This window comes from Panthera tigris, chromosome C2 (genome assembly GCF_018350195.1).
Source record: "Panthera tigris isolate Pti1 chromosome C2, P.tigris_Pti1_mat1.1, whole genome shotgun sequence".
Lineage (NCBI taxonomy): Eukaryota > Metazoa > Chordata > Mammalia > Carnivora > Felidae > Panthera > Panthera tigris.
Window position 1 is genome coordinate 39,280,725 of NC_056668.1, and position 11,015 is coordinate 39,291,739.

The 11,015-nt window shown below is 38.7% G+C and overlaps 1 protein-coding gene across 7 annotated transcripts in view; it reads right to left on the minus strand.

The window, feature by feature from the left end:
• Positions 1 to 5,279: 5,279 nt before the first annotated feature.
• Positions 5,280 to 11,015, minus strand: part of VGLL3 (vestigial like family member 3) — a 93,962-nt gene continuing 88,226 nt past the window's right edge. For 6 of the 7 annotated variants that reach the window (XM_042998641.1, XM_042998643.1, XM_042998644.1 and 3 more), the window contains one exon: positions 5,280 to 6,426. In XM_042998641.1, the coding sequence (XP_042854575.1) occupies positions 6,387 to 6,426 (40 nt within the window). In that variant the 3' untranslated portion in view covers positions 5,280 to 6,386. The remainder of the gene's footprint in view (positions 6,427 to 11,015) is intronic. The other variant, XR_006222079.1, reaches the window with a different exon arrangement.

Consider the following 11,015-nt stretch of genomic DNA (forward strand, 5'->3'; position numbering starts at 1 on the left):
ACTCAAATCTGCAGGAAGGTAAAGCCAAAACTTGCAATGTGGATTGTTTATTGCAAAGGAGTCACAACAATGCACTGTGAGGGATGCATGTGCTTATAGTGTACATAGAGAGTTTATTAGAGAAGCACATAGCATTTATTGGGGGATAGCTCACAATGGAGAAGTGGTACCAGCATACACTGCCTCCAGAACTTAGGAGCTTCTTCTGAACTCCACATCTTAGGCAGGGTAGAGATGGCCTGAATGTATCCTGATTACTGATCCACCAAAGGGGATCTGCCAAGATAGAAGGCTAGAAGAGCAACCGAGATCATGCCAAGACAGCAAATGAGTCCCAAGCCCACACTGCATTGCACATTCACAGGTTAGACTAAGAAGAGATAGGAAAAACCAAACTAGACTAAGAAACAAAAAATATGTCAAGTTATCTCTGGGCCCAAGTACAATGCCATAGAGAATTCATTAAAATGACTCCAGTCTGCATGCTGAGTACCCTGAGAAAGTCTTGCATGCCAGGAATGCATACATAAATTAAAACCCTTCTTGTTTCTCTGTAGGCTTTTAGTACTACTCAGTCAGCTCTCTGCTAAGATACCAAAAAGGAGAGAAAAGGAGCCTCTGGTTCATCTAGATTTATCTCTTATCAGGTTTATAAATGTACTAGTGAGAAGGGTTACTCCTACTTCCTTTAGTTCTCACACTAGTGTCATCTGACTATGGAAAAGATAGGACCACATATTAGTCAGTGTTTCAAAGAAAGTTCAGCAAACTTTGTAAGACAGTGAAACCAACCTCAGATGATGTTGTCCAGGTGGCCCCAAGATGGAATCTTTAGCCATTCCACTATTCTACTAGGTCGGTTGGTACTTGAGTTAAGATGGATGTGGATTATTGCCCTCTTCTCGGACTGTGAAATGGGTTTCTCAGTTAGAAGCAGTGAGGTGTGGGATGCTGTAAGATACATCCTAAGAATTGCATGGATGCAATCTGTAATTGCATGGATGTTTGTGCTGGAGGAAGAAGCAAGGTGCATGGCTAGGGCAAATCCACTTGTGAAATATGCATCTATTTTTATGAAAATAACTTTTGCTCCCCAAGAGTCATTTCTTCTTCTGAGAGATACATTGTACCAATTATAGCAACTGTGCCTTTCACCTTAGAGAGAATATTCCAACATGCTTTTAGAAATATCGCTGATAGGGCAGAAGCTAGGGTTTCCATCTCCTTGATTTCCTACTCCCTATACACAAATAACATCCTAGGTTTTTAGGTTATTCTTGCTACTCCTTCCTTACCAGACTCAATCTGTATCGATGCCATGGACTAGCAGAATATTCTGAGGAATATCCTGATCAAGGTCTTGAAGACTTTATTATAAACAGAAAACAGGAAAATTAAAAAGCTTTAAGATACAGTAGTGTCTGTATCTTATGTATTTATACATCCAGTGTGCTGATGTCCCTGACAGGTGAAATTCTGTTAATCCTTGCAAATTATTATGGAGAATAAAAAGAATAAATGTTCCTGCTTCCAGGAACTAATATATAGCCCTTCTTATCATAACAGCCACTGCAGGGATTCTGTCATTTTCTTAATCTACTTTACCCAACTATGTGATCAGGAACTGGGACAATAACCAAAGGATGGACCATGGATTTCCTAGGCTCACTTTGAGACAGACTGGAGCCAAAACTATTCACCAGCCAACTTCCATAGGTTTCAGTGAACCATGGTGCCATTTGAAGTCTATGGGGATTAGTGTCAACTCAGGAGTCTGTGCCCGGGATTTCTCCCTTTCTCTAGTGAAGAGTGACAGGAAAAATGGCTAACTACCATATCAGGGGAAAATAGAGAAATATTTAAAGTCTGTTTACATGACAGTGTTGCAAGGCCTTTCTCAAGGGGGACCCGGTCTTTCCTTCAATCGAGCGGCTCAGGTTTACAGAGTACCTTGGGTGGAGGAGTTGGGTAAGAGGCCATGACTTAAGGCAGTGACTCATGTAAGATTTCCACTCCACAAATTTCCTGTAATATAGGTCAAGTGGTATTTTATGATTATTTATTTTGTTCCTGGGACTCTGTAATCTATTAGCCATGTCCCAGATCCCTAGCAGTTAAAACACTCTGAAAGGCAGTCCATCCCTACAGCCAGTTATGATAATTGGACTGTTCTTATCTCTGATGGTTAAGTATTGCCACCTGGCCTTTGTTGTTCTGGGATCCCACAATTCCCATTAAAATCATGTAGACTACGTCAAGGGTGGCAACTCCCACCATTATCCCCAATCTACCAATGACAGCCAGCACCAAGTTTTCAAGGATTCTGCTATTTGCCTCATAACACATTTCTCAATGCCCCAGGGATAGAAGTGTTTTCTGTAACTTTCAGGCAACATTGTCAAAAGGAGAGAAAGTAAGTTGCACATAATAATTTTATTCTAGCATTATCAAATTTGTAATTCTGTTGGATTCCTTCCTTTAAATAATTGCAGGAAAGTTCTGGCATCCTGACTTCATTAAACCTAGCCCCTTGGGAATCCATGCTTTAGTCAGTCAACCAAGCAAATTGTTAGAGCCAGCCAGTCAAGGTAGTACATTATCCAGTATCCAACAGATACAGCCAACCTAACTTTCTATTCCATCATCTTGATTTACTATTTAAATATGGATAGATGCTTCCAGGAACTAATATATAGCCCTTCTTATCATAACAGCCACTGCAGGGATTCTGTCATTTTCTTAATCTACTTTACTCAACTATGTGATCAGGAACTGGGACAATAACCAAAGATGGACCATGGATTCCCTAGGCTCACTTTGAGATAGACTGGAGCCAAAACTATTCACCAGCCAACTTCCATAAGCTTTCTATTCCATCAGGATCCATCCATGTACATGCTTCTCAGTTTCCAAATGGTACACATGAGCAAATTCTTTCAATCCCTGTGACATGTAGACTCTCTTCTCCCAAGATAACTAGTGGTTCTCCCCTGGGTCTTATTGGAACCTGACTCTAGTTTTGTCTAGAGGCAATGAAGTGTGATATGAGTAGATCTTGCAAGAAAGCTAGCATCCTCAGAAAGAGGAAAGGAGTGGGAGAACCTGGATGGCTCAGTTGGTTGGGCATCTGACTTTGGCTCAGGTCATAATCTGGCAGTTCATGGGTTCAAGCCCCACGTTGGGCTCTGTGCTGACAGCTTAGAGCCTGGAATCTGCTTCAGATTCTGTGTCTCCCTCTCTATTCACCTTCCCTGCTTGCACTATGTGTGTGTCTCTCTCTCAAAAATAAACATTTAAAACAATTAAAATTCAAAAAGAAAGAAGAAGTGAGTTGTTTCAGTGGTAAATGAATTTTGGGATTCAATTATGGAATTTATTTAATAATGGGAGTCCAGAGTTTTCAGCTTCATTTGAGAACACCTAAATTTTTCTGCTAATGTCTAAAAGGGAATCATTCCTTCCTCACTAAATCTCCAAACTGCACCTTTAGACTTCAGTCTTGATCATCAGCCATGCTTAGCCTTTGTCTATAATGAATAAAAACACTCACTTAAAGCTGTCATGAAGTTTTCTCCCTGTGTTTTAGCCTAAAGCCCAAAACCTTGAGTTGTTTTCTTGTCCCTCCCTTCCTTCCTTCCTCCCTCCCTCCCTTCTTTCCTTCCTTCCTCCCTCCCTCCCTTCCTTCCTTCCTTCCTTCCTTCCTTCCTTCCTTCCTTCCTCCCTCTCTCCCTCCCTTCCTTCCTTCCTTCCTTCCTTCCTTCCTTCCTTCCTTCCTTCCTTTCCTTTCCTTCCAAGCCCTTCAAGTGAAACCTCAAATACTTTTCTAACCTCTGCAATACTTGCAAACATCGACACAGCCACAGTGGCCAGGTTTAGTAGACTTAATTTCTTAGAGCCCTGATACTTCTGGTGGTTGTGATGTTACTGAATACCATAGATTACTAAAATCCCTCTTTCTGCCTAGATGGGGGCCATTTCCACACTCATGCTCTAACATGTAAACTCTATGCTACAATCCTTTGTAGAGTATTTGTTTTCTGGGACCATTCTTTATAGGCAAAAACGTTACTGCCACATTCCAACCAGGTCAATAAAAACCATTCTGAGTACTTAAAATCACAAATTCAATTTTGGAACATGGTTACACAGTAATGGAAAAGCTAAGGAGATGGTGAAGCAAACCAGAGAATAGCAATATCAGGAAGTCACTTCCATGCAGAGAGGCAAAAAGTAGAAGAAATATTAAGGGAGTCAGGAGCCTGGGTACCTGGCAGGAGCTAGGAATATAGCAGGAGCTGAAGCTACAGAGGAACCATAGTCATTTCTGGAGACACAGCTGCTACGAGATGTTGTCAAATTTGTGCTAGAGGGGAGCCTGGGTGGCTCAGTGGGTTAAGTGTCCAACTTTGGCTCAGGTCATGATCTCATGGTTCGTGGGTTGGAGCCCCGCATGGGGCTCTGTGCTGACAGTTCAGAGCCTGGAGTCTGCTTCAGATTCTGTGTCTCCCTTTCTCTCTCTGCCCCTCCCCCGTTTATGCTCTCTCTGTCTCAAAAAAAAAAAAATGTGCATAGAGAAGGAGGCAGCAAATTATCCTGGCTTCTCCCTACCTACTGGTTTCATGTTTCAATCTCCTGTCAGTGCCAACGTCAATACTCCTATGACATCCAGTGGAACACTGAAGGGTCTAGGAAGAGATCTGAGAGCAAACAGACATGCAAAAAAATAAACGTGGTTGCCCTTTCTAGAACTGAGTGATTTGCCTAGAGGGAGAAACTATTCTTTCTTCCACCTCAGGGTGGACTGACTGTGCTGACCACACAAAGCAAAAACCACTGCCCAGTAAGGAGCACATCAGGTCCCATGTATGCAACCCATATATAATATGTTTAGTAGAGGGGTGAAAATTGGCCAAGGATATGTTAGGATATTTACTAGGGGTAAGAAATTGAGGATAAACCAGTATTTACTTACAGAAATGAAGGACATAAAATAAGATTAGTATGGCAAAATTATTGCTAGAAGGCAATGTGATTGAGATCCAAACACATGGTACCCCCAGACTAATGAGGTTGAACATATTTTTAGGGAACAGGGACTGAGTCCATTTAACTCATTTTATCCAACATGAGAGATGGCTTCCTGAAGAGATTCAGATTATGATGATAAATTTTTCTTCTTGATGACGTGTGAATGGCTATAGGTATTGGACACAAGGAAATTCCATCAATGAATGTTTATTGATATTGAAATATATTCAATCATTAGTCTTCCAGTGGAAATCATAGAAGCTAAGGTGGTTTGTTAAAATTAAACTGGACACATTGCAAGGATTTTGTTTTTTAAACCAGTCAGAGCTAACTGAGTAGGGGGTAAGGAGAGATAACCTGTTACGTCTTTAATAATATATGTCTGTAACTTTGTCTACTGTGTTGGACATAATTAGTAATAAGAATGCTGTAAGCGAATTTTTTTTGATTTCTACATTTCTATTTTCCACAGCTGACTAATTCAAACCAGGACATGGAACACATGGGATGAGCAAAAAGTCTAAATTATACACAGGTTTGAACATTGGCTCCTTGAGGAATAAATTGTGTTAGAAATACAAATTCCAGAATGTCTAATTTCTAAAGGAGTTGTGTCTCTCTCTCTTTTTTTTTAAATCTTCAGATTATATAAATGTCAATGGCATTTGTTACAAAGAGATTCTTTGGAATTTTTGTTCCACTCTGTACAATAATATCATGATCGAATTTTTTTATAGCTCAGACTTACATTGACATCTGAAGAAGTTGTCAAATAATCTTTTCCAATTAGGTTATTCTTTCCAAAGTATTTCAGCTCCAGGAAAATTTTAATTCTGATGCCTAAATAGGTTAAAGTATTATATTTAAAGAAAATACATGGAGAATCACAGAACTTTTAGAACTAGAAGAAGCCTTAAAGACTGTCTAGTTTTAATGCCTTTGTTTTACAGATGAGAAAACACACCAAGGACATTTAATGATTTTTCCAGAAACACATAGCTTGTTAATGACAGAACTATGTCAGAAATCTCCCCCCCCACCCCACCAGGTAATCTAAGAAAGCATTCTTTGCTTCATTACGTAGTAAGACCATGTTATATAGTTCTGGTTCATGGTCATGAATAGTTTCAAACATCATATAGTCTTTTTTTATCCTTAAGAAACAAGACTGTTTTTTCCAGGAGGTAATTCATTCCTCACTGTTCTCAGCTTCAGGTTATTTTCACATAAATTCTTCAGTCCAGTCATCTTTTAAACCATTTTCTCCTTGTTTGTCTATGTTGAATAACTTCCAAAAAAATTCAGCCTTTTCTTCTGTCTCTCTCTTTCAAACTGAAGCCTTTTTAAATCTTGGTTATTCAGTATGGAACTCTTATCATCTTATCATAGTTTAATGTACTGTAATAGATAGGAATCAGAAAATTAACAAAGTGAAGCCACATATCAGTGCTCTTGTAAGTAGGACTTCTGTTGTTGTTGTTTCTTTTCCTTTTTTTTTTTTTTTTTTTTTTACCATGGGAGACAAGTTGAAGAGGCCTGTGCATAGGCAAATTTTCCCTAAGCTAATGAGGATAAAGCTTCTGAGCCTCTTATTGGCATAGGCCACCTTCCAAAGCTCTGAGATTTAATCCTAGCATCCATATTGACATAAGTTATGCAAACTGAAAAAAAATATAAGCTATTTTAACCACAATCATATAAAATCACTCTCTCTTTCACTCAGGTGTCCCTTCTGAGTGTTCCCTTTGTGGGGTGGTAAGGATCAAGCTAAGGCAAAATTGAGTTGGTAGATACATATAGGTAGGATTTGGATTTAGTGGGATATGTTTATACCATTCCCAAACACTTCTAGGTATAATTAAGAAATCATGTCCCAGTGAGCAAACGGTGTCTAGAAATACTACAGACCCCTACTACATTGTTTCAAGAGGGGCTAAGAACATATCACTCTATGAACAGAACCTACCTTTTCTACCACTAAATATAAGAAGGTAAAGACACATGTTTGAAATGTACTGAAGTTAAAATGAAGGTAAATGTGCTAACTGTTGGAGGAGTAGCATGTTACGTTATACATGTACCTAAGCAGGTAGTTAATACAAATTTACATGATGTTTCTGAATTTTGTGTTTATGGTATTCATTAGATTTTCAAAGTTCGTTGTCATTTCCCATTCTAAATAAATACTTTCATGATTTATTATGCCTTTGTATCTTCTTAAAAAGCTCCCCTCTGTATAAACCTTTTATAGGTTTCAGATCCTAGATCAGCCCTTGGGTGATTAACTTGCCAAAGTTAATCCATTCTGCCTTCAGAATAGCCTGATCCTGGCTCACTCCAGAAGATAAAATTCAGTGGGGCTAGGGCAGGAGAGATCTATTATAAGCAACCAAAGAAGTCAAAACAGGTAAAAACTTCTGGGAAGTGCAATAAAGATCAACATCAGAGAGTTTGAATTCTATTGACAAATCTAAGGGGATCATCATGGAGCCAGGAAACATAGACAAGTTCAGAAGCCTCACAGGCCTAGACATACAGCAGAGAGCAAGCAGCAGTGGTTGCATCTAAGAATGTGTCCACGAAAAAGCTGGCTTTTTTAAAACTAGTTTTTTCTTTTAATATTTATTTATTTTGAGAGAGAGTGAGCAAGTGGGCGAGGGTCAGAGAGAGAGGGAGAGAGGGAATCTCAAGCAGGCTCCATGTTGTCAGTGCAGAGCCTGATGTGAGGCTCGATCCCATGAACCATGAGATCATGTCCCCAGCCAAAACCAAGAGTCAGACACTTAATTGACTGAGGCACTCAGGTGCCCCAAGACTTGTTTTTATGAATGGGCACTGCCTAATAGGAAGGTAATTGGCCTATTTCAAATAGTCAATACAGACACTATATCTATTATCAACTATCTAGGTTAAGAGATTTAACATCCATATGACTTCAGACAAGGGCTCCCAGGAATTGAAATCATTACTTCACTTTACTTGTATGAATATTATTAGCATATTTAGTTGACCCTGTAGAAAAAGTAAATGAAGGAAAAATATGTTACATACACATACACATACACACATTAAGTTCTGGGGTTCCAGGAGTAGAAAGATTTCTACTACTCCATTTTCACAGGATAGGATTTGTAGAAAGAAGTTGGCTAAGAAATTATTAAAATATGCTCACAGCAAATGCATTCATAGATGTGACAATAGCAAAAACCTTAGAGGGTAGTGTGGTGGTGTAAGATTCTTTTTTTCTTTTTTGGTTAAATCTGAGTTTGAGGGGAACCTGGGTGGCTCAGTCGGTTAAGCATCTGACTTCACCTCAGGTCATGATCTCACGGTTTGTGGGTTCAAGCCCCATGTTGGGGTCTGTGCTGACAGCTCAGAGCCCGGAGCTGTTTTGGATTCTGTCTCTCCCTCTCTCTCAAAAGTAAATAAACATTACAAAAAAAAAAAAAAATCCAGGTTTGAATCCTCACTCTGTCACTTCAAGTCAAGTGCTCTTGGGCTGTCTTAACTGATTTCCTAAATTCCTAAGTTTAGGAATTACTAAAAAATTACTAAATTTACTAAATTACTAAAAAATAAGCTTAATAAAAAGAAAAGCCATAGTATTTACTTAGTGGTAAATGATTTATAGACTTTATTTAATTCCTTTAACAATTCTATGAAGTAGTTACTTTGCATATCTTCATTTTACAGACGAATACACTGAGACTTAAAGGGGTTAAGGAAATTTCCAAGGACATCAGCTTCTGAGTTGCATCACTAAACATTAAATCCTCATGTTTTTTTATATTGCAAACTTCCTCTCAAATAATACTCTCTACATATTGCTATTTGTGATATTTCCTTAACATAAATTCATGTAATGTTCATGGTATATAGAAGAGTTTTAATAAATATCAGTTCCTCTTTGTATCTGTGCAGTACTTTTACTTTTCTCAAAGCAGTTTACATTTATTTCATCTGATCTTTTACATTACTGATAAGGAAACTGACCAAATGCTATCAACAAATTACCAGTAGAACTGCTCTGAGGACCCAGGATTTCTCATTTCATATTTGTCATCTTCTCCTCTCCATCCTGTTAAAATGATGTATTACGAGAAGAGACCTTCATTTTTAACTTTTCTTGGGTCCTCCCTTCCTCTTTTAGGCTGTAGGCAGAAAGCCGTATGTGCTTATTTTCATAAATGAATGAGTGCCTTGATTTTACGGAAACTGATAGCACACATTTAAAATGATTACTCTGTGTTCTTTAGGATCATCATAGGAAGGCCACTCTCAACCAGACATTCCCTCTCCTTGCAAGGACAAGCCTTAATGGAATCTGGTCTGCAGAGTGTCTGGGCTGTGTGCAAGGCTGGTGTCAGAGCAAGTGCAAGCAAGTTCATGGAGCTCAGCCTTTACAACATCCTGTAACTCAAACAGTCCTTCAAGGCACCACCCACCTTTTCCAGGGGGAATCTGTTGAAATGATTCTCTTGGAAGCAGCATGGAAATGGGGGGGGGGGTGGTGTTAAGTATGTGTTTTTGTATGTGGATGGGTGAGTGGGTGGAGACAGGGGTAGGACGGTGAGGGAGATGAGAAGCTAAGATGGAAAAAACAACCATCACTGCCACCAAAATATTCTGCTCAAGGATGAGGGAGTACATACACCCTACAGCTGTTAGCACTGTTCAGCATATTTTGCATATTTGCATATACCAAGTATTTCCAAACAGCTTTGTGTTTGTTTTAAAATCCCACACGAAGATGTCTGGTAAAGCTGTCACTGGAAAGCTTATTTTCTTGGTGATGTTTGCAAAACTGTTTTTAAAATTCTGTATATACATCATAAACCAAGCAGAAGAGTTAACTGTCATTACCAACATTATAATCTAGACTAGTCAGACGACATTCAGAGCAAAACACCCATGTTCTAAGGCCTTTAAAGAAAGCACCTGTTGGTTGAAGCCGATTTAAAAAAAAATTTTTTTTTTTGGTTCAATACAAAATGAAACATAGAACATCACCCAGTGATACATAGTTAGTATTGAAACTAGCAAAGTGTGATTTTCTTAATTGCTGTTGACTCTCTTCTTTGCTTTAGAAACATTTTCGGTTTTGTTTGTTTGTTTGTTTGTTTGTTTTGGCAAGGAACATGATTAATACTGGATGGATTTTGCATACAGCCATTTTCTTTAGGAAACATAAAACACAAAACCACACATAGCCCATTTGAAAAAATGTAGGAAACTTTCAGCAGAAGGAATGGGGTAGTTTAGAGCTATATTTTCCTTTTAGCAAGATCCACAAGAAAAGGATAGAGTATCGTGTTTAAAGGGGAACAGATTTTGTATTTTTTGGCAAGATAATAAATCCTCTGTTGCTATATTTGGCTCCCAGCAAATAGTCTCTTTTACAAGTGAGAAGCAAAGATCAATGCTGGTGTTCTTCATTCAGCCACAGCCAAACTTGGTGTGGAAAGTAAAACAGTTGTGTTTGAGTGTTATTTCTAAGACAGCCTAGCTCATTTATTGATCAACAGCATTCCAAAGCACAGGAACCTACTTTACACATTAAATGTATCAAAATATGTTTGCTTTCCATAACAGTTTTTCCACTGCTTAACTGATAACAGATGTAATGATTCAATCTGGACAAAAATGTAAAAGCTTTACCATGTCAATGTGGTCATATATAGATATTTTGTCAAATGTGTATAAGCAGGTCAAATGAGATGCTTGGAGACTTAGGACATCACAGGATGATCATGTTCCCAAAAAAAGGAAGCAAAACAATTAAATGGTAGTTGATTGTCCCCAGAGAAAACACACTTCAGCTAGGAAGAATCTGCACCAGATGTCCTTCTCTCCACCACCCCCCCACCCCCTGAGCATTTGTCTGACATAAATACCACATAGCCCTTTAGATTCCAAGGCACTATAATAACCACGTGAAATGTTTGAAATAAGAACAGAAATTCCCTTTGTATGCAATTATTTAAGTG